General features: G+C 38.4%; 1 protein-coding gene across 2 annotated transcripts; it reads left to right on the forward strand.

The window, feature by feature from the left end:
* Positions 1–732: 732 nt before the first annotated feature.
* Positions 733–22,925, forward strand: LOC138052359 (uncharacterized). 2 transcript variants are annotated; one of them, XM_068898819.1, is made up of 8 exons: positions 733–1,356; positions 1,435–1,701; positions 2,503–2,720; positions 2,989–3,088; positions 3,790–3,890; positions 4,135–4,243; positions 5,877–5,958; positions 22,165–22,925. In XM_068898819.1, exons 3-8 carry the CDS (start codon positions 2,632–2,634, stop codon positions 22,557–22,559), a joined length of 876 nt encoding a protein of 291 aa, XP_068754920.1. In that variant the 5' UTR covers positions 733–1,356; positions 1,435–1,701; positions 2,503–2,631; the 3' UTR covers positions 22,560–22,925. The 2 variants fall into 2 exon arrangements, with proteins under 2 accessions (XP_068754920.1, XP_068754921.1); XM_068898820.1 differs by having other exon boundaries at positions 1,191–1,252; positions 1,435–1,523.
* Positions 22,926–24,821: the final 1,896 nt, after the last annotated feature.

Genomic DNA, 24,821 nt, shown 5'->3' on the forward strand with positions numbered 1-24,821 from the left:
TCCTAAAAGACAACCATAGCCTTTTTACCATGGGTTTTTTCACAGAAGCTCAAGTAAAGCGTTCCCTTTTAACGGCTTGGTCGGTAGTCCCTCAGTTTCGATCGCTCCTCCTTGAATCAAGATTTTGCGGGGCCATTTTTTCTCCTCGCCCTCGACTAACTGAGCGGCGAAAGATGGACTGCTCGTAGTCCACATGACTTCGAGTGAGACAGAGAACGCACGTGACACCACGGCGACCATCTTAGTTTCATTGAGCCATGCGACGGCAGTGATGTTGTGTCGTCAACTGATTATCCAGGCACGGAAAACCAATTTTTCTGAAAAACACTACAGACTTATGGGATCGCGTATGCGGCAAACAGCAAACGTTGGGCTGAAAATTGCGTTTCACCAAAAATCAAAGATATTTATTTGATTTCAGTTCATTTCTTGACAATTATTTTCCTCCCTCCAAACGTATTTTGACGTATTCCATTGACGGGTAAAGTCGTCTGGCGTTAAAGTAAAATCAATCTATTAAGGGTGTGTTCGATTGACCCTATTCCGAAATAAGAATGCGTGGGGTGATTATTTAATGAAGGTATGTTTGGCGTTTTGAAGCAACAAGGGTACTAAAGGTATAATTATAATAGCATTTTAGCAGGTTTTTTGACAATTTTAATGTGGGTCTCTGTAAAAACGAAGTATTTATAATTTCTATTCCATGTATTCCTATTCCGGAATAATCTAACGCACCCTATTGGAAGGGCTTACTCTCAGGGGTCAATGGGTTACTGCGAACATAGTTAGTTTTTGACTGAGTGGAACCCATTCGCACCTTAAACGCCCTAGGACGCCCCCCATTGACGAGTAAAATTGTCTGGCCTTAGACAGAGTAAAATAAATACTATTAAGTCTCTCTCTCAGGGGTCAATGGGTTAAACTGCTTGAAAGAGAGAGAGAATTTAGGATAAGGTAATTTTCATGCTTTTATGACAAGGAGCTGCTTGTCGTTTCACGTTTTCTTGACTGGACTTTACTTGAATAATTTGGTGGACGACCTCAACGTTCTTCATTACTGGGAAATACGTCTTGATGAGGACAGAAAAGAAAAACGAGGCTCGACCATGTACCTCGTGGAAACACAAGAAAGTTATGATGCCCAGTGATCTTGTGGCATGGGTGTCCTGTGAAAAACACGTGATAACTCTCTAGAAGAGATTGTGTGACACAGGTACAAAATCCTAGAGATGACGGACGAAGCTTTTGAGGGGTGAGTTTTCGATAGCACAATGTATGCTATATTTTGCAGCTGGTTTCTTTGGCACCTATAGATGATAACTTTCGCTAGAGTCCCAATTATTACAACGTTTCAGCGTAAGTTCCGAGTTTAATTTACTTGAAATTACAATGATGTCTTCAGTCAACATTATTAACTCAAAAATCTACTTTAAGTTTTAGTGGCAACAAAGTTGGACACCGTTGCTACCTCTGTTTGGTAGTGCATCATTAATCCAACCATTTGAAGAAAGTTACAAGTCAAGGTAACAAGAAGAATACCAGTTGCACTACGCATGGTCTGTCAAGGCTAAAAATGTTGCAGTGTAAGCGATACCGGAAGTGAATACGACAAGAAGCTGATTTCTGGTTTCTGCGATCACTACAGGCAACTGTTTTCCATAATTCTCAGTAACGTTTCAGCCAGGAACAGCTTTTTAAATGGTTAGGGTTAGGGTTAGTTAGGGTTAAAAGCTTCAGTTGCGTATAAAGGAGATAACCGCGCTTCGGTGACGTTAGCAATTTCCGCGAAATCTATACCAGTCAAGTTCAGCGTGTTTATAGTCGCACTCGAATACAATTCCTCAGTAGCATACACGACTTCCTTTGTTTTTCGCGAGGAGTGTACTTCGAAACACAGGGCCATGTTTTTTTGGCCATGTTAATTAACAATTGCCCAGTTGAAGACATGTTAGAAGTTCATGTTGTTTTGCTCCCGATTTGAGCGACTTCCCTAACACAGCGAAAACAGCAAGCGTCAGTGAGGCGTTAACCTATCGGTCTGCCGGGGTGATGATGTCAGAGATGTGTCTTGGGCTGCATCTCTCATGATTTATTGGCTACATTGCCCATAGTCTCTTTAGTGTACAAATTGTTGCTTGGTTTTTAAGAAGAATATGCTATGTTCCAGAGTTAATAGAGCATCCAGTTAAACCCTCACGTGAATTTTCATATGTGGTCTCTTCAGTTTTTATTGTGCCTAATTTTAAGTGGACATTTTAATATAGTTAGGTATTTGGAGAAGCAAAGCGATTACTAATACATGAGTATTCTTCATGCAGCTTTGATCATCTCAGTCTATATCCTGTCGGTTTTCCACGAATTTTAGCTGACCTTATCCCTGCACTGACGACATAATTCAGATTTCAGAAACAAAAGAAGTTGCACTGCTTTAATTTCACTACCTCGAAAAGCATTGCAAGTAAATACTGATATTTAATATTTAACATTATTCTCTTCCTCCAGCGTTTGCTGCACTATGGCTTCACTAAGTGTCATCAGGTGGCTTTTGTGCTCGACCTTGCTATTTGGTTTCCTTGAGTTTGAACCAGCGAATGGGAACCATACAACAGACCAGCCTTTCCTTTTTCCAACATGTCAGAAGTTTCTCTGTGCGCTTGCCTTGATAGCCAGCCCAGAATTTATAATTTAGCGAGCCTAGCGAAATCAGGGGGAAGTCCAAGGTTTGTAGAGCACATCATAAGTTTGTCGACACGTTTCAAAGAAATTGTTGTGTTCACCAGTTTTGTGAAATTTCACCGCCTGTGTGGCGTTTGTCGTAATTCCTACCTTTCATGTTCTTCTGTGGTCTACGGCTCTTCTAAATAAATCGTCTTTAGTTACGTCATTCTCTGTTTAAAGAAATTCCACTGATTAAAGCAACTGACATTTTAGTCAACTAAAATAGAAAGTATATTATCCATGAACAGTTAATTGATATTTGCCCAACAGGTTTACTGCAAAAGCAAAGGATAGCTATTGGTACAGCTACAATCCATGCAAATCATTTACGTTGGGGACGTTTGGAGACTGCTCCGGAGGTGATGTTGCTGTAAGTTGTGATTATCAAGCAACGGGCATCGAGAATTGCATTGTGAGAAATGTTTTAGGGCCGAATACCACCTACTGTTTAAAATTAATGTCTAAAAGTAAATTCTTTACTGAATTTGCTGATGCTGATTAACCTAAGAACTACAATATTTTGATCATACATCGTGTGTGCCCTGACTGCGATATTTGACGAGAGTGTAAAGCTGAAATTAGTTGAGAACTTCGCGACCACATTGATGGACAAATACAATCCTTTTGGTTTTTATGTTAAATCTTTCTTTACCCCAGCAACTTTGCTTTGTTTGGGAACGTATGAAGGTGGCGTCAATCCAAGAGTTCCTTAAGGTTTTCTAGGTTTTGGTGTCTTGACATTCTTGACAGTCATCCTCAAAAGATGCCGTTAGAAAATCATCCACGGCGGCAATGCAAGTCTTGAAAGTGCCATCTCACTTAAGACGATTCAAAGAGTTTGAAATATTTGTACTTAAATAATTTATATTTAATGATAGAGGATTTTTAGCACTACCTTTCTGTGATCAGCCACTTCTCGACTGGATAATTTTTTTATGTATGTACTACCTACTACGAAGAAAACACTGTGAATAATAATATTTCTTCTCAACTGGCCATTATAAACCGCACTCAACTTAGCCATATTTTGTGCAAAAGGCTCCTATATCCTAAAGTTGTCTGGTGTTTTAGATTTGCAGGTGGACTAATGACCCAAGTTATTGGGACATAGGATCTCAGAAAAGTGCAAGGTGTGCCCATACCTCTCAAGGTACAATGAAATTGGTGTATACGTAAGTATTTATTTATTTATCTCATTTTTTATTGTTTGTTACGTTTCTTGTATGTAGTTCTTTTTTGAGAACATAGGACAGCCGTTGTCTACCATATGTGGCCGCAAAGACCCTGTTCTGAAGATAGGAGATAGTAATGCAGGACTAAAACATTTAAGAATGGACGAAAATGAACTAAAATATTTAACAATGGACGAACTCCGCTATTAAGGTGACAACGTTTTGCAATCTGTGGCCATTGTAGCAAAGGAAGCCAGTGGCATTCTGAGGTCCATCTAAAATGCGATCCCGAAAGGAAAGGCATTCAAGATGCGGAGTTTACAGTTATTACAGATGTTAAAGCTGGTGCTATGGTAAGTCTTAAACTAAAAGAACATTACATTTAATTATCGTCATTTGGCAAAATTCTTTTTCGGGATTTTGCATTGATCAAGACGAAGAGTATTTAATTAATTTTGATGTCTTTAAGTATAGGACCATAAATGTATGACGAGAGTTATCTATCGACCAATTACAATAAAACAATAGAGAGCATACAACAAGAACGATATTGTGCTAACGTAAGAAGTCCAACTATCTACAGAAAGGAACTGTAAGCACTGACGCCCAAGCCTAAAAATAATTAATGCATTGTTTTTGGCTAAGAATACAGTTCCACATGAAGCGTTTCAAAACCAGTAAGGGAATCCGTCAGTCGTAAGGCAAGTGGGAGGCTGTTTTATGTTGTGTTGATGCAGCAAAACTTCTTCCGACTACAGTTTGCAATTGTCTCCTCAATGTTCAGAGGGCACATGAAATTAAGTTGAAGTGCGATTACCTTTTTGTGTTTCTTGTTATATAAATCACTGTTTAACCTTAGAAAGACGGCTAGTCTGCTATCAGCAGGCGAAGTCGGCTTACACACCGCTTATTTTCCGCGCACCATAAAGCACCTGACGAATGAAACTGCTCAGATTTCCGAAACTGGTCTTGCTGTTTATCCTGAAACAGTTCTTATCAGAACTCCAATGCAGCCATTCCAAATGATGTTTTTGGAGCCATACTTGCAAAAGTTAGTTCTAAACTAGCAAAAATATTTTTCATTGACGCTTATTTCTAGTCAGAACCAGAAGAACTTCCCGAGTCTAATAGAACAAAATGAGGAGGGTGACAACATTACTCTCTTTTTTTGTCAGTTGCTTTTTGCTGCCTAATTTTTCAATCTACTTGCATTGTCAGTGCAATGACAACATAAAATAATTTTGAAACCAATCACCAATGGCCTTGACGGCAAAATAGCTGTTAGCCATCCAAATACGATGGAAGGTTCCATGAAACCCTTCTACGGGAAATTAGATACCTTTTAACTTAAAGCTTGACATTCACACAAAAAGAAAGCAATATGAAACGCTTAAACGATGAAGCAAAGAGTGTCATTAAGTCAACGTTCAAAATCATTCTTGCAGCCCTCTTTTAAAACCTTCTAAAGACTCTCTTTGTGACACTTATGGTTCTTGTAAGATTTATATAATCAAATACAGGCTTGATAATGCTGTTATAATAAATCACTCAATACTTGAATCCGTTCTCTGGTCATCTTATTTCGTGTAAATGGAAAAAAAAAGTGCTTATTCGCAGCGAGATGAAAAAACGTATGTGAGGCATTTAAGTACGAAGGAATAGCATATCGGATAAAGTTTTGCCTTTGCACTGTTAACCCGAGGAAGCGGATTTCCTCGGAGTTGGTAGGGAAATGTGAGCTAAAAATTCATGGAACGTTGTCATTTGATCGTATAGATCCCCGTGACAGTTGTTTTCTTGAAAATGAATTGTTATCAATAATTTAATTCAGCTCTTTGGCTGGAACCTCAATTGTTTATGATGTGTACCTTTCGAACCATACTCTAATTCTTGTGCTGGTGAGGTAAATTATACACAGTCGTGAGCTTCTCAAACATGACTTGAAATCTTTCAAATTCAAATGGTTTGTTTGCACCTTCTCATCAGAAATTTTGTCTAAAGCACAACTGCGCGTGTCCAGATGGGTGTCCAGAGGATCCTACAAAAAGGTCGTCGGTGACAACTCCAAGTAAGTAAATATGTTTTTTTGGTAGAAGTGGTGCTAAGTTTAAACACGTTCTTCCAAGATTTCACCGGCAAATATATGTTTACATAGAAAAGAATAAAGTAAGAAAGGGCGGTGAGAATTCGTTGTGTAAAAAAGTTAACCCGATCCCCAAATTTGGTTACAACAGATACAAAAATTGAAATACCAATGGTATTTAACCAATAGTTACACGCGATGTATAGTTAGCAACGATTCATCGAAGTGGAGGTGGCTAGTGGTGGTTATTTACCTCACCGCTTCGCAGCTCGGGCCACCGACACTGGGGTGAATAGTTGTTTTAGTATATACTGAAGAGTGAAGGAATATAGCACAAAAAGGTGTTTGATTTATTGCTGCTGAGATTACAACATTTTCGGGCGAATTGCTCGGAGGTGAATGGCAAGGGATATCCGGCTTCGCGGCTCGGTAAATATCCACCACTAGCCACCGACACTGAGGTGAATAGTTGATTTAGTATATACTAAAACGGTGAGATAAGATAGCACAAAAAGATGATTTTAACTCATTTATTCCTGCACAGATTACAACATTTTCGGGCGCGAATTCAGTGCGAATTGCTCGGAGGTGAATAGCGAAGGATATCCAGAGTTTGAGTAGCCAATCAGCGTGCAAGTTCAACGCTATCCACTGTTTTAGTATATACTAACAATGGATATCCGGAGTTTGAGTAGCCAATCAGCGCGCGTGTTCAACGCTATCCACTGTTTTGGTATATACATATATGCTATCCGGCTGGGAGGTCCCTTTAGGGAAAAACTGTGCTCGAGGTCTTGAGTACGGCCCGAGGCCGCAGGCCGTGGGACGTACTCAAGGCCGAGGGCACAGTTTTTTCTCTATACGGACCGACCTAAGCCGGTGAATAACGCATTTATTTCTTCTGCTTTTATTGTCTGAAAATGAACAGGGCAAACTGGTTTGCAAAAAGTCTTTCTCCGCGCTCTACGTCGCACTGTCACAGTTGAAATTAACTTATAACTTAAAAAAGCGCTCCGATCGCAAAGCTCAAAGAAAAATGATAGATTAACGGTAAAACAGAACTTCAAATATATCTTGGTGCAATAAATATATAAAAAGAAACAAACAGTTATATTTCATGGCATGCACAGAGAATCGAGCTAAACAAACTAAACAATGATGTTTGAAAAAATCGTACAAACAGGCCAATAATTTTCTACGTAAATTTCTAAGTATCCGATTGAGGCCCCCCTGTGGAAAAAGAGTTATAACTTGTTAAAATTAGTTCACTGCGTTGCGCTTTGTTTGACTATTTTAGCGACGAATCCGTACTTTCTTTAATGAAGCAAAATAGAACGAGAGTATAAAATAGAACTCCAAAGAAATTTAAATAACGGATATCAACCGAAAAACTGAGCTCAAAGGACTTCCCTACAGTTAGTTGTTTTAGTTAAACGGCATGTCAACAGTTCACGAAAAACAACGCGAAAAACCACAGCGTTGCGATGTGTTTGTTTGCCTATTTTAGCTAGGAATCCGTATATTCTTAAATACGTCAATGTAAAACGAAAGTATAAAATAGACCTCCAAAGAAAATAACGGATGTCAACCGAAAAAGCGAGTTCAAAAAGTTGTTTTAATTTCAACGGCGTTTCAACAGTGCAAGAAAACCACCAACTTGAAAACAGGAAACCAGCAAAGTGCTGTCATCAAAATCATGTGAATACTTGACGGTCTTTTTGAAGAATAACCAGGCCTTTTTCTTCTCTTTGCAACGGTCAGCAAGCGAAAACGTGCATTTTAAGAGGTGAAATCTACCGTTTCGTCGCGCCGTAGTAAAAACATTCTCAATTAGCCACGACAGTTTCAGCACGGAACAGATTTCGGACCGTGGTCCGTATCGTAAAAAGCTGGACCGGCTACGAGCGCGCGATTAGCCAGTCAGATTCAATGATTTTGGATTCCGGCCCGCTAAGATGCTTCAGAAAAAAATAATATATAGTGATAATGTCCAAATATGGTCATAGCGCGCTCAATATTCGTCGCGCGTACTCAACAGATATCCTGCGATATACATAATTTTGTGTGTCGCGGAGAAAAATGGTAGGCCTTTCAGCTTTTTTGCCAATAAACGTAGAAAATTGTACTTTGTCATCAATCATCAATCTTGCGGAATATCGCCTGATTTTAGCCAACTAGTCGGCCTACAGCCTCGTCGGCTACGTATCAGGCGATATTCCGCGCGATTTCGCAGGATAATTGTTAAATATTAGCTTATAGTTTTAATCTCTGGTTTTTCATCCTTTTTGCTCACCTCAAATAGGGAAAAGCTTAATTGGTTTGTCTTCTGCAACCTTATAACCAAATATTGATGAGGTTTTTGTTACATCAGGGACAGAACACTGACTCCGCTATACGACGATTTAACGAACGATTTAAAGCTACAAGAATAATGTAACTGCTTTTTAAAGGACGAAAATATGCAAAATGTGACTTCAAATGACTGACCTCACTGACAGGCACTGATACCCAACAACGCGCGTAACCTACAAATTCGTGAATTATCTTCTTTTATATTTGCCACTGATTGATCGATCGATGGAATACGCTGACTCTCAGAATTAACTGAAGTATCTTAAACGAGAAGTTTCAAGTTTATTTCTTTCTTTAAAATATTAAGTAACAATGGGAGCGACCCGCAGGTAGCATAGCTAATCGAGGCAGGTCGTTCGATAGATTCAACTATGTAAGATCCACATGTAGATTCATTATGTAGTGTAAAGAAAAAAGGAGGGAAAGGCATGAGCTATTTTAAGTGAAATAAATAAGAAATAACGTGATTTAAAATTTACAGTAAATTACAAAATAAGGACGGTATAACTAGTATTTTTTCAGTTTCGATATTATCAATTTCAGTGTAGTCATCTTCAGTTATTAATATGTCGAATAATATATTTTTCATCTTATTTTTGAGACTTTTAACAATTTTCTTATTCCTTCAGTATCTCATTCCAAAATCTTTTTTTTTTGCAAGTCAATTCTAGAGTGTTTTGAATAAAAAATTTGAGATGTTGATGAACGAGTGAAAAAAAAGGGCATAGACCTCTTTCACAATGCGGCCAAATAAAATGTTCCTTTGTTTTAATGCTAATGAGCCTTTCTAGCCTCGCTACGTCGAGCAAATCTCAAAAGAATTTTTGTTTCAAAGTGAGGGCAGTAGGTCTAAATAACAGAAGTACAAAAGAATGTCAATGTGGTCGCCATTTATGAAAGTGGTCTTTATCGGTTTATCTTTATAAGCAGCAAAATTGATTAATTTAAGCGTAGTACACGTTTCTGGAAAATAACAACCTTATTTAGATGTGTTCTTTGAGGAGTGGCCCCACGAGATAACTCCATAGGAAAAACAGCAAATAGCTAATGCTAGTCGAGGCAGGCGGCCTAAGGTAACAGCAGCCAGTTAAGCATTAACTAAATTACTGTTTACAAGATGTAAAAGAAAATTTCATTCACTAGGAAAGTAAATTGCGCGCACCGGTTGCGGGTTCGAACCCCGGCCGGATCAAACCTCAGGATCTTAAAATAACTGAGGAGAAAGTGCTGCCTTTGTAATTTCATCTGCAAATGGTTAGACTTTCAAGTCTTCTCGCATAAGGACTGTAAACCGTAGGCCCCGTCTCACAAATACCTTCTATGTTCATAGGTTCCCTGTGGGACGTTAAAGAACCCACACAGTATTCAATAAGAGTAGGGGATGTAGTCCCCGGTGTTGTGGCTGTCCTGTTGTCTCCAGCAGAAGTGGCCGGCTTGGCGTGATGTTTCTGAAAAGGCTTACTGTGTATGACGCCACCTAAGCAGAAACAGCCATAAGCCAAAAAGGGACTTTGCTGAGTGCAGGAACTTGTAAATGTAAATGTAGATGTAGATTGTGTGTTGAAAGATAGCAATGTTTATTAAAAACTGAACTACGGATATCACATTTCAGCATTTTCATTGGCTCGCCGGACACAGGTTATCAGCTCATATACATGCACTACCAAATATGGTCAATGAACACAGCAGCAAATACACAGTTTTGCGGCTCCGAGAAAAAATGGCCAAATAAATTCCATATAAAAGAGTTGTGATGTTGGGGTTTTCAATAAAACAATTATTCTACTACTTATTGTTAAATATATTATAGTACGCACCGGGTGTCAACAATGTAGCAGTTACAATACACAGAAAGAAAATAGATAAATAAATAATTAAACTGAAGAAACCAGGTGAAAAATTAAAATGAAGTACAATGAATCGAGTTTAACGTGAACAATTTGCAAATAGTCTAATCAAGATAGATGCCTCAACATAATCATCCTCAGCCTCAAATATGGAAAAAAGCATCTGTTAAATTGGTTTGTTAAAATTCATGTTTAAGAAGTTTATGGGTCTCAACTGAAAGTGAATTTCATAGTTAAGCTCCGAAACTCGCAAAAGTCCTCTGATTTTGATCTCGAGGTTCTCATGTAAGACTTTCCAAAGGAGGAGAATCAAGTTTTGTGACTGTGCTTATCATTAGCTTTGATAAAGAGATCAGTTATGTGAGAACGAGTATTTTTTGAAGAAACATCATACATTACAGGCCATTGCAGGCAAGACTTGTGTAACGTAAGCCATATTCGAAGGAAGAGTTTTGGAAGAAATGAAGAAAGGGACTGCGTCAGAGATCTTGTTTCAAAGAAATACATCAAACGAAGACTACGTTTTTTTAGTAAGAGAATTTTGTTTAAATGAACTTTGGCAGAATGGACCCAAGCAGAAAAACCATAGGACAAGTAAAGCAAAATAGATAGATACTGTCTAAGACAAGCAATTACTCCGACAATTTTACTTATTTTCAGTGCAATATTGTCGATGTGAAATTTCCAGTTCAGGTTACTGTCCAGTAGAATTCCAAGGAATTTAACATGAGTCTTACATTCAAGAGCGATAAACTCTTGGATACTGTTATCGATCATTTAATAATGACTCAGTGGTTTATCCTAAGTTGTTATGTGTGAAAAATAACAAAGTTAGTCTTAACGTTAGCTTATCAGCATTAAGCCAGTCAAAAAAATTTCCCAGTTCACTGTTCACTGTTGCCTCGACAGATTTCAGATTCTTGTCAGCATACATTACAGTGGTATCGTAGGCAAAGAGAAAGAATGATAGCTTGGATGAAGTATTAAAAATATCATTCATATAGATCAAGAAAAGTATGGGTCCCAACACAGAGCTGTGAGGAACTTCATAAGAAATCTTATTAATCACAGATTGTTTAGAGTTCAATTCAGTAACCTGTGAACGGTCAAGGAGATATGAGAAAATGTGGGTTATTGTCCAAGCGTCAGGTCAAGATGGCCAAGTTCTTTTTTTGGAAAAAAGAACGAGGCCAATATCCAGCCTTATTATATGGCTCTGTCTTACGAGGACTAAAAATCGATATTGACCGCGGTCTAGATTTTCCCATCTAGACCGGCATCTGGGCCGGTAATGTTTTGCGGTGAAAAGATGCAAACTAAAATGCAAAAATATTGAGTATTTTCTTCTACCAATATTTATTTATGGAAGTGCCAAACAGCATGATGACAAAAGAGAGGATGACGAACAAACTTTGACAGAATTAAGTTCAGTTCATCGCCACTCATCGCCGTTCGCAAGCAAAATGTCGGTTACTACAAACCAGTTACATTAAACGAATAAAATTGTTCTTGTTTGCCATATAATAAACATCTTATTAACCGAGCTTAGTCAGTCTGTATGGGAGAATCTTGACCTCGGTCGTGTGTACAGACCTCACTGCGTTCGGTCTGTACTCACGACCTCGGTCAAGATTCTCCCATACAGACCTCCTGCTCGGTTAATAAGAGCTAAATCTTGACCAAACAAACTTGGTGAATAAAGGATTTATTATATGGGATAAAGCACCAAAAAATTATCTTTGATCTTGTGGGACCAAGCCAGAAATCCCTCACTGGCAAGATAGCTCCATCTTGCCCGCTCGGGTAGCTAGTCATATAATAATATTCTGTATGGTATTGACGATGTCCAGGATAGCAAATTGAGTAGCATGCTTTTCACGAAAACCGTATTGAAATTTAAAAAGGATATCATTTCTGTCAAGAAAGACTTTCAGTAGATGATACATAGTTTTTTTTTCAAATATTCGGTTGAAAATGGAGAGTAAAGATATTGGCCGGTAGTTTCCAGGGTCCGTTTCATCATCGCTCTAAAAAAGATGGAAATGACTTTTGTTTGCTTTAGTTTCGCTGGGAATACGCCAGTTTCCATCGACATATTTACTATATCAGCTAAATGACCAGACACGATGTGCTTAGAACCGGATAATATGCGAACTAGACAAAAAAAAAGCCATAAGCTTATTGCTAGGAATGCATAATGTCTCGTTTACTATGTCAGCTGGGGAAACCGGATCACAAAATAAGGAGTTTGGGTTTGTTGCCGGACACCGTGTGGATATCAATGAAGGCTTCTAGAAAGTCTGCACCGACAAGGAGATCTATGGCGCCACCCGAAAGGTGTAGCTTGTCACAAACGTTCTTGAGATGAGGGTAGTGTCGCAGTAATTCTTTGGCCTTTTAACAGTGTACACTTGGAGGTCTTCTTAATATCCTCGTCCGCAGGTGAGGCAACAGTGATGTCGATTACCTGTGATGCTTCACTTTTCTTCTTCCCACCAGCCAAATTCATGGTCAGATGTGTTGCTGTTCAACTCAACCCAAGTCGTCTGGCTGCATTCTTTGCGAGAAGACTGGTTTTGGCTCCAGAGTCGAACATGGCAAGGACTTCAACAAATTACCCGTTTCCGTTCATGACTCCAACTTTTTGAACAGGGCAGAAACCAGTGATCAGCTCTAACTTCTCTTTGTGATGGAAAGCATTTTCTTGTATGTTACCATTCGAGGGGACCTGGCAATGACTTTGAAAATGAGATGCTCTTGGATTTAGATTTGAACTCGTTTCGCCAATCTTTTCATTGTGAAGAGAACGGTGGTGGTTTTTCTGTATTTGTCGCTTGTTGAGCCGTCTGGTTTCCTGCGGTTGCTTGTATGGTGCCTTTTAAGACATTTACGATATCGACAATTTTGCTTTACAATCTCCCATCTATGACTGATAGTTAACAGGACAGGCAGCGAGGTGATGTTTAGTTTTACAGTGAAGTGGACATGTGTTATTAGGCTGATTTAGCAACAGAACGGGAAAATCAGTGGCGACGTCGCGCGCAGCAAAACTACCAATGAGAATTTAGAATAGAGAAGAAAAGAGTGGAGCCTATTCTATTCTGAATTCTCATTGGTGTTTTTTTGTGCGCACGCCGTCGCCACTGACGTTCTCGTTCTGTTGCTAAATCAGCCTCTTATCGGGTTCTTCGCCACTTGCGGCATTGTTCTCTGTTTTTCTTGGGGTCCTGTATCGGCGACCCTCTTTTCTGTCTTTGGACACGGTGTTATTTTTATCCCTTGAGGTTACTGACAGTTTCCTCGTCACCTTCTCTTTTAATTTATCGTCCAAAATGGTAATTATCGTTGGGATCCAGCTTGGAAAAAAAGTTGAGACATAAGAAATGGCTTATGGCTGTTTATTTCGAGTAGTTCATCCATTAGTTTACTTTTGTCTGCAAATTCTGTGTCCAATATTTTCCACGCGCTATCAATGGTTTACAAGTTTTTACCTGATCAGACCACCACAATCCTCTCGGGAATGCATTTCGGAACGATTGCAGTTGTTCATCTTTATCTTGTTCGTATTTCTTCATCCAATGATTGAATTCTTTTTTCCAGGTAGCATAGGATCTGCAACTGCCGTCCCATGTTGGTACCAGTAATCGTTGCAGACCACTAGAGTTTGGTTTTGGCCTTAAGGCGTCCGCCATTTTCGTCACTGCTGATGTCATGGATGACATTGAAGCTGTCAAGGTCTTCAAGGTTTCAGAGACCTTTGAAGACGTTTCAGTGGAATCTTGTTTCTTTTGATAAGCAGCAGATTTTAAGGCAATCTGAAGGAAATCAGCTTTTACTTTGTCTCCAAGTTTCTTTGTTGTCAACAAAGGTTCCTCCTCCTCATCAACCATTCTGTCTAAAATGGTTTCTTGTTGCTTCTTGACGAACCTGTATCTTGTCTCCACTTGACTGAATGCTGCCCCTAGGGTTTTTAATTACGGCCTCACTGAAAAGGCTATTTCAAATTCTTCTACTAGTTCGTAAAAGATAGTTACCGCGTTTTCCATTTTCCCTGCGAGGGTCTTCGCGTCTACTTAAGGCGGCATCTTACTTAGTAGTCTCGAAAGATACGATGTGGCGAATTTTCATTAGTAAGCGAATTGACTGCGTACGCAACGGCCTTCTTCTTCAAACATGAAAACTGACAACAATTCTTCACCTTACCCCAGTCCCTGGCTTTTTCATTCTCTATCGCTGCACTCAGCCGAATAGAAAATATTTCCTATATCAACACTGGAGACAGAATTTATTGTACAAACAACATTGAGGTCTACGTAAGAACCAAATAGGCAAAAGGACTTATGATACAATACAGTAAACTATATCAAAACACTGAGAAAAACAAAAAAGACAGCGCCGTGATTAAGCCGAATACGCATACCAGTAAAAAAAAACTCCTTCTGTGAGAAAAATACTGGAAACGTATTCTCCAAACCAATACAAAATCAACTAAAACGACCACTGGAGTTCAGAGGTCGCAAAAAATGTAAACAACACCGAAGTAGAAATGAAAACGTCCCCGAGAAAAGCAACGTAGATGACTGATTGGCGTCAAGCGAATATCACAGTCCAAAAGGGTAGAGGATGGGTTGTTCTGTTGCTAAACCAGGCTATTGTACAATTGTCAGGGACTTGGGTAAAGTAAAGAATTGTTGTCATTTTTCATGTTTGAAGAAGAAGAAGACCGTTGCGTACTCAGTCAATTCGCTTATTAACGAGAATTTGTCACATCGTATCTTTCATAATTCCGCTTCGGAATCTGTTATCACCTCTGGAAAAAAAGATTCCGATGAATCTCAATAAATGAGGAGACGACTACACAAAAGGAATAGGCGCAGAACTCGACTTTTCCCCTCTTCAGCACGTTGTCTGGTGACCTTCTGCTTTTAGCAGGAATTTTGTCATTGATCCGGTCCGAATTTTGTCAATCCGATCCGATCGGTTCCGATCCGGTCCGGTCCGACCCGGTCCGATCCGGTACAATACAATACAATATTCTTCATTTAACGAAGGTGACGTAATAAACCCAATGAGTTATCTACCTTACGGCCTTAACAACGGTACAAAATACACATATAAAACAATGCCTAATCAGCAATATACGACTTATTACAAGAGAAACTAAAGGTAGACAAATGTAAGGTTTAACATAGATATAAGGCGCTATAAACTAATTAGCTTCTAATACAGTTACAATAAAGAGAAACAACGACACTCATAACACGTTAATTCTTTAAGATGAGAAACATGTCTAGCAAACTTAAGGAATAGGGTAAAGAGTTAATGCTTAAAATTATTTAATCTAGATGAAAAAATAATAGAAGGAGGAGATACACAAGCTATTTGCTTAAGATCAGTGTCAAGGCAATTATAAAGAGTGGCAGCAGAGTAAGCAAACGCGCTTTCTAGAATTAGACCGTGGGTAGTGAACTTGGAGATTAAAAGCGCAAGCTCTAGTGCGCAAACCAGTTGAACGAACGGAAGACAAGAAATTGAATCACGTTTAAGACAAACAAGAGCATCAGGATTATTAAAAATAGTGAATAAAAATACAAGTTTTATAGTTAGTTTTATAAGGTCGAAAATAGGAAGCCATTTGAGTTTGGAAAATAAGCTTACAGATGGTTGAGAGAAGTCGGCATCAAGGAGCAAGCTAGCGGCACGTTTTTGAAGGCGAACAATAAATAACTAAAACAATTGCCCCATGCACTCGAACAATAGATAGCGAGCTAGGTAATTGTATTTTATGCACAAGCCTTCGCGGAGATGTTTTAGACTTTCAAAACTTTCTATAGTTCATTCCCGGAAAACTTGAAATTCTTAAAGAGATTGCGACTGCAAAAAAAGCACTTCCAAAATTTTATCGCATGTAGGCCGTATTACTTTAATTTTATATGCTGCTGATGTTTATGGTTGATTAATATTTAATTTCATATTTAGTATTTAAGTGCAATTAAGCGTGTACATATAGGGAAAAAATACATGAATATATTAGGTGTCACTGTAATATGATAACAATTAAGAAAATAAAAGGATGCGAATAGTGTAAGAATAGTATTGTAATAGGCCATTTCCGAGTTCGTGTTCGCGTCTTCTTCAAAGCGAGTCTAGGTGCAAAGTTTTTCTTATGAAAATTAGTTTTCATTCATATGCAAAGTAGAACTAATTACCATCACAAAAACTTCGCACTTAGACTCGCTTTGAAGAGGAGGAAGACATGAACTCGGAAATGGCCTATTGACAGTGGTGTAAGTAACCAGTATTTTAAGTACTGTATGTAAGTTATGTAATCAACCGTATGTGATATAGTGTAAAAAAAAGCAAAAAAAAATTAACAACCCACGAAAAACCTAAAATAAATAAATAGAGAGGTTATGAATACAACAGTTGAAGAAACGTAGAGCACAGAGATGATTGAGAAATGTTTGATCCTTCTTAAGAGAGACAATCGACTGTTGACAATTGAACTTATATTATCGATATTTTTCTCCCATGTAAGATGACAATCAAGAGTGACACCAAGTAGTTTAGCATGCTGAACTTGTTCAATTAACTTCCCATTAATCATGACATTAAGAGAATGATCATTTAAACGATGAATTTTTTTTCATTTACATTGGCCCATGCAAACACGCCAGAAGCGTCACGATTAAAGCGAGCGTTTAACTAGTGGATAGTAGAGCTAGATTGAGTTATTGGAGTACCATCAGAAAACAAAGTGAGAGTAGTGTTCTGTGGGGAAAATAAAAAGAGGTCATTTACGAATAATAGAAAGAAAAGAGGACCAAGAATGCTACCATGCGGAACACCGACAGATACAGGCAGAGTGTCAGATAGTGTACCTTTAAAGTTAGTACATTGAAAACGATAAGAGGGATAAGAAGAAGTGACTGAACAGTGGAAGATGAACAGCCATAGATTTGAAGTTTTGAAAGAAGAATGCTATGATTTACAAGGTCAAACGCCTTTTTAAGATCGACTAACAAGAACCCATTCAGGACTCTGTTGTCCATATTGTTGAGAAGGCGATCGATAAGATCAGTAACAGCAAGCTCGCAAAAGCGAGACTTTCTGAAGCCAAAATGGGAATCGGAGAGCAGGTTATTTTCAGTAAGAAAGTTATAAAATGAAAGGTAGACATGGCGTTCAAGAATCTTTGAGAGAATAGCAAGAACAGAAATGGGTCGTTAATTAGAGCGGACAAATAGAGAACCCTCTTTAAATTTAGGCGATACTTCAGCCTTTTTCCAAAGGTCAGGAAAAGAGCCCGATGAGAGGCTAAGGTTAAAAATTGTTGTTAGAAAAGACGCAATAGAAGGAGCCGATAATTTCAGAAAATACCCACTAAGTCCATCTAAGCCTACGGTTTTTCCAGTGGGTAGATGACGAAGACTATCAAGAACAAAGACAGATGTGATTGGAGGTATGGTAAAAGAAACTCCCAGTGGAAGCTTGGGCCTAGCGAAGTCCTTCAGATAACCCCAGTTTGGAGTCGTACTTGGGTTTTTGTTAAGCACAAATAAGGAAGATATATTGACAACATGAGCAAGTTAGCAATATCAATATGACTATCAAACTTATTCCATCAACCAACAGATGGCTTGGTAGATTAAAATTGAGAAGGAACCAAGTTGCGGATTATCATGATCACGTTTAGCTTTCCTTATTAAATGGACAACTTTATTGCGCCCCAGACGATCCTGGTTTTGCCAACGGCCAATAGGTAGTTTGCCTTCGTCTCCTGCAGAATTTGCGACAGCAATAGTCGAGTATTTTAACTGATGTGTACTGACTCAGATCGACCCCCATTTCTTTCTTACATTTATTCGAAAATCATGCAGGCGCTGAGGAACTCACAAAAAAACTTGGAGCGTAGTGTTACTCATTTCCAGATTTCATATGTTCGTACAAATATTAACAAAAAACTACCGGTATTTCAAAAAGAAAGAGTGTTTCGTTTCCAGAATGGTAAGGGCAGGAGAAAAGACAAAATACTGTAGTGTGGATCACTTGGTATGTCATTGAAACTGCCGAGAAATAAAATACAATGTACAAGCTTGAAAGGTAACTATTATAATTCGCGCACTGAAATAGATAAAGGCAGCTTATCGGAGCTATTCACTACTTCCCCATTCCCACAATGCAATACGTTGTGGAGAGTTCTTTGCATAAAATTAATACAAGTCATTTACTCTTGGGACTGTATTATATGCTTCAGTGAACTGGATATGAATTGTTTTAATGCAAATAACCCCCATTTGTGGAAATAGCGAATTGCAGGGTGGTACTACTGACCTTGTCTGTTTTTCTAACCGTTTCGATTGATCAATTTAGTCGATGTGATTATGCCCATTAACCATTAAAGAGAAGGAGAGATACTTGTATTGTTCATTTCCGCAATACATCGAAGCATTAAGTCTTCAAATACCTATTTTACCTTTAAATATCACTGCATGACATTTCAATTTCCGTTTTCCGTGAATCTTCTATTACATCTGTTACATGTGAACCATAGCAATTACTAGGTTCCTGGTTAACCCAATTTGTTGCTAAGACTTACTAGTGCGGAGATTACTTACATTACTAATCAGCACTAATTAACACGAAAAGAGGTAACTTGGGATTTTTCAACAATATATCGCTTCAATCTAACCCTAAATCATTCAGATATTCAAAAAGTCCTATTTTTGATCCATTTCCTTCAATTCGCTTTTGTGTTTGTTAGCATTATGATTTGGGATACTTCAGGTGCGCTTGTTAACAAGTTTGTTTTTGCTTCTCGTAGCTGTTTAGATTTCCAATTACAAGCTCTGTTTTGATTGGCCACTCTACCTCATTGTGTAAATAGTTCACCCTGAACTGTCAGTGGACAAAAAAGAGCTGGTAACAATACTGTCTACTGACATGAGTAAGGCGTTTGACTCGTTAAGCCACTCACTCTAAAAAAGTTGGATGCCTACGGTTTTAATAGCAGTTCACTTGAACTGATTAGATCATTTTTTGATAGCAGGCTAAACAGAGTAAAAATAGACGGCCACATGAGTGAATGGAGAATTATGGAGCGTGGTTGTCCTCAGGGATCGTCATTTGGCCCTCTCCTCTGGAACATGTTCCATAATGATATGGCATTTCATATCCCAGACTCAAACCTTACGCTCTATGCTGATGACCACCAATTATATGTGACAGGAGAAACCTATGAAGAAGTTGAATCTACTCTAGTGACTGAGGGCCAACAAGCATTGTTATGGTATAGGAGCAACTTTCTCTTGGCAAATCCAGAAACGTTTCAGTCTCTTACGATTAACCCAAGAAACATAGATGCAGATAAGAAGGGCAGCGTTCTCACCATCGCCAATGACGAGATCATGAAAACTGAACAAATCAAGCTACTAGGAGTAAATATAGACGAGAACCTTAACTTTACAAAACACATCAGCGAAATATGCACTAAAGCCAGCCAGAAAGTAGGAGTCCTCATGCGCTTGCGCATACTGTATAAAACAGCTATAATGCCACATTTAACATACTGTCATTTATTCTGGAACTTTCGCAAATCTTCAGATGGGCGGAAAATCGAACGCATCCAAGAGCGAGCCCTTCAAAACAACAACAGAGACATATGAGGAACTTCTTAAAGTTACCTACGCTTCATAATAGACGCTTACAGGACATAGCAATACTAATGTATAAATTAAAGAACAATCTAGTACCTATTTACTCGTATTTACTCGAAAGGGAACTCGTTATAACCCTAGGAATAGTGACTTTAAAATACCACGATTTAATACTATACGCTATGGTAATCACACACTTAGGTATCAAGGACCATATATCTGGTCCAAATTAGAAAATAGTATGCGTGAACTACCAAGCCTTAGCATCTTTAAAACTAATATCCGTAGAGTTGACCTGGCCAGCCTAGTGGAAGAGAGTGGCAACTGCTGCAATCTTTGCAGCACGTGATTTTTTTATAGTTATCTGCATTGTACAAGCATTTTTTATGTTATCTAAATATTTGTTTTATTTTTTAATGCATAGTTTATCAGCTATACTTATTATGATACTGTACATAGTTTCTATTAATTTTGTAATAGTAGGAGTCCCCAATTAGCTCTATGAACTAAATACATTGACACGGTAATAAAGATTTTATTATTATTATTATTATTATTATTATTATTATTATTATTATTATTATTATTATTATTATTATTATAGATACGTTTCGTTTCGAAACAAAAAGAACTATTAAACATTGAGACCGAAAAAGTCATAACTGAAACGGAGAAAACAAAGTTAATACTGTATTTGTTTTGTAAATTCTTTAATCACGGAACAAGAAGTCAATTGAAATGACAATTTTGTACATGCACGCTCCTATAAATTAGAATCACTCGTTGAGGGTGAGAAGATAAGCACATCACAGTTGTAAAGCGATCAAGCGTGAAAGATGGAGCGAAGCACCGTGCACTGTTCATGTGCCAAAACAATTAAGGCAAAAGGGAGCAGGAGCTAATCCATGGCTTTGCCAAAGAGTTCCCTTTTATATACTTTATGTTTCGGAATCTAAGCTGACTAAAGACTGCTTTCCTCGTGAGTAAATACCAATGGCACTTTAATGTTTTGAAACAAATAATTTTATTTCAGCCAGACTTCAATGAAAACAAAAGGGAGCATCGAAACAATGAATGAAAAAACTTAACCAGAGTTTTTGTCTTACGATAGAGCTCCGTCCCATTGATTTCCCAAGCCTTTGGAAGAATGGTGTCTTTATTCCCTGCCCAAGATAGGGACCAGGGACCACAACTCTCCGATCAGGGACCAGTTTGCAGTCTGGCGCTTCTTGCGATTGAGCGCTTTAAGGCCTGGGAATGAGGCTGCAGCAGCCAAACTTGAAATGATTTTCATTCTTGGACTTTTTCGCTTTGTACAGGAGTAGTTGAAGTCGCGGTGAAAGATAGTCATACATCGCAAAGTCGTCAATATACACATCATCCTCAAACTCTAGATCACTAGCCTTTAGAGTGGAAACACAACGCTTTTGGAAATCACCTTATCTTTCGCCAAGCACCGCGTAAATTTACATGTAGTGGCGTTGGGCTTGTTTGAAGCTTGCCTATCGGGAACACGATGAGCGGTGTCAATATCCAACATCGAGATATCTTCGACTCCTAGTGCACGGAAAAGACGTAGGCATAAGGCAGCTGTCTGTTCGGCAGATTCTCTTTCTGCATGTCCCTACAGTCCCATTATTTTCAGGTTATTTCTGTAGCTGTAATTTTCGAAAGCTTCGAATGCTTCAATGGCTGCTGTCAACTCTAAACACTTCTTTTCAACCAATTCCAGCCTTTCAATTGCAAGTTTCAAATCGTTTTTTGTCTTGTTTCTGAACGACATTAGATCTTCATATTCGTCACTGAGATATTCAATTGATTTCTTCTTCTCAGAAAATAAAGAGCCTTCGGGCTTCGTCGGCAATTTGCCTCCTTCAATCTTGTCAGGCAAACAGCTAATTTGAGCTTTATGTTCTGCTTCTTTGTCCATAAGAAGTTGATTTCCTTTAAAACTTTCTTGGATTGCTCGGATTTCTTCTGATTTTGACTCATAGCTAGAACAGTTCGCAAAAGCTAATAAAATTTGTAAAAAGCTAACAAAATTTTGAATTTTAGCAGAAAATAATGAAACACGTCTTCTCTAAGCTCGAGCACTAGTGTAGGGAATACAGATAGTAATTGCAATGTTCAATGATAGAGAGGATAATATTGCCAATTGTAAATTAAAGGCTCTTAAAACGTTCAAAAATTAGTTGGAAAGGTGAAAACGGTTAATGTTGGTTATTTCTTTGATGCAATAAATTACACAACCATCGTGAGAAGTTTAAAATCATCATTAACAACTTTTATTTCCTTCGGAATGACGGTAACCTTGATTCAATGTGGACATATTTTAGGTGATTCCCCTTCCTGGAAGAAAACCGTTGTACCAGTTGTTATCGCCGCTGGAGGCATCTTATTTGTTTTCATTGCAATTATTGCCATCGTTCGCTTGGTTAGGAGACGAAACATTCAAGCAGAACAAAGACCTCTGATTAATGGAGGAGACAACCAAGGACACGAACAAATAAACGTCCCTCCTGCAGCAGCTTCGGGACAGGCAGACGAATCTGCGGATAATGAGGAGTATTTCACTCCGCCGGTGTCGATGACTTCTAAACAATACAAACCAGTCAACGACAAGACCATTATTAGCGAACATAACTCCAATGGAAGCAAAGACACAAACAAACAGGGACCGCGCAGAGTAAGGGGCGGCGCGAGCCCTGCTAAACTAAACGTATTAGTTTGACAAAAACGTGAAGTGAAAGGACTGATTCCAATAATTATGTTTCAACATCAGTATCAGAGAAATTTATGCAAATATTCGTTTCTAATTGTTCTTGAGATTCAGTTCTGCATTTCTCTCATGAAAAGGAATATACAATTCACTAGTGGTTTACGATTGAAGGCTTGATTTCTTTTGGCTTGAGAACCTGCTCCAATTTCTTGCTTATAAACACTGGTCGTGCAAATCTTGTGACTGAGATCACGTATTTGTCTTCTCACCGCGTTAGCTGACGTTTGATCATTGAAAGGGAGGATTACTCACAGAACGCTTCCACTTGTGTGTCTCTCCCATTCGATGAAATGTGCTGAATAAATTTATTAATGGTGGAATTGATCATTGTGATGGGATAGTAAAGTCGTCTCAAGATGGAGCGCAGTGGCTTTGGAAATGCAGCAACGCCACACAGACAAACGCTACAAAGATTGCTTGCTCAAAACAACGGTGCGCCATGCGCATGCCCTTCAAGTCTTCCACAACTGAGACTTTCAATCAGGAATGCACCAAACTACGCTCCATCTTTACGCGAATCGTTGCGACTTTTGTTTTTGTTTTTAGTTGAGCGTTGTTTTGCATCCGCATTTTTCAGTTGCTTTCAGACCACTGATGAAGAAGGAGTAACCTCGAAACGTTTGGTTCATATTTTAAATTCTCGGACGCAATTTTAAAGGAGACTTTCACTCCAAAATGAAAATCCTTTTTGTTTCAGATTAATGGAAGTTTCGGGAGAAGAACAGGTTTTAACGAAAATTTCGATCTTGTAAAAGCTTTATAACTTTGTGAAATCCTTATGAAAAATACACACATGCAGGCAGCCATCTTGGATTATACATGACATCATTGATCTCAACCTGAAGTTTTGCGGGAAGCTTGAACACGCAAAGCTGTTGAGATTCCTCTTCGTATTCCAGTCATGCCTTTTTGTTCAGCAACATAAATTGCTCAAATGGGTGAGAGGGACGAAGCACCGTTCGTGTTATTCATATTTCCGAGAGAAAAGTGGGATCAGATGACCTCATGGCGGCTTGCATGTGTGTATTTTCAACAAGGATTTCACAAGGTTAGAAAGCTTTCAATATTGAAGTTTTGGTTAAAAGCTGTCCTCCTCATAAACTTTCTAATATATAGATTTAGCCAAGCCTAAAAGCGGAGCTCCCTAGTTATTTATTCTTACTTTTTGTAGGGTAGTGAAAATAAAAGGTTTCCAATTGTCCGCGTTTTGATGTTTCCGGATGCTGCTAGAAAAATTCATTGCCTAACTAGTGAATCCCACGATACATTTTACGCTAAAAGCCGATATCGCATGAATTACGAAGCGATCGATGAGTACGATATCAGTTTTTCGAGTGAAATTTACTTTGGAATTCACCAGTTTGGCAATGAATTGTTCTTGAACCGCATGAGTTTTAAAAGAAAACAAGCACGCCCTCAGCTAGCGAATAGAAAAGGAAAAAAGTCATTTCAGAGTCAACTGTCGATAGCCAGCGAATTGGAATCACGCTAAAATTGGAAGCCATAAAAAAAAAAATAAATAAAAATTAGTTGAAAGTCAAAGAAGGGTTTTACTGATGTACTTTATTCCACTTTATCTCTGAAAACGAGATCATTCACATTTTGATGTATTTCATTGAAACACGGCAGGTTGGCTCGGAACAAGGATCGGCAAAATACGGCAATGCAACCAAGAAAGGACGAACTTCAAACAAGATCGCTCCAACACTTAATATCGTTTAGATGCTTCAAACAAACTTCTGAAAAAAACAAGTTAGTGAAATTCCCCCTACTGAATTTTACGAGAACTCATGGCGATTACGTGTTTATAACATAAGAGCAAAATTTTCTTGTCACTGTCGAAGCACATCGAAAACCAGTTGGGCAAACGGATTAAAAAACACTCAAGTTGTTCGACCGCATTTTAGAGCAAAACAAACAAACAAATCAACTTTTTCTTTATGTCCAAAAGAGTACCGATGATTGTTATTTACTAACAGTTGACAATAAAAAATCGATTTTCATTCCTGAACAAAGGAAAAACCGATTAAACCACTTTTTGAAAATAACAAACAGTTTAGTGCCCACGGAAAGAATTTGTGGAGTAACTTCTTGCACTAGGTATAAGCTATTACTGGTATTCTGTTTTGTCGTTGCCGTTCTCTTTCGCTCTCCTTTCGTTTCTGTTCTAGTCATAGGTCCTCCAGGCATCATGTAACCGTAGTTAATAGAGAG

Source organism: Montipora capricornis, chromosome 6 (assembly GCF_036669925.1).
Source record: "Montipora capricornis isolate CH-2021 chromosome 6, ASM3666992v2, whole genome shotgun sequence".
Taxonomy (NCBI): Eukaryota; Metazoa; Cnidaria; class Anthozoa; order Scleractinia; family Acroporidae; genus Montipora; species Montipora capricornis.

Bases quoted from the DNA above. Each gene is read 5' to 3' on its own strand.
- LOC138052359 (XM_068898819.1), top strand. From the start codon at position 2,632: ATGTCAGAAGTTTCTCTGTGCGCTTGCCTTGATAGCCAGCCCAGAATT. The intron at 3,891-4,134 runs GTAAGTATTTAT...TGGCCATTGTAG, and splicing joins ACAATGAAATTGGTGTATAC to CAAAGGAAGCCAGTGGCATT. The intron at 4,244-5,876 runs GTAAGTCTTAAA...CCTTCTCATCAG, and splicing joins ATGTTAAAGCTGGTGCTATG to AAATTTTGTCTAAAGCACAA.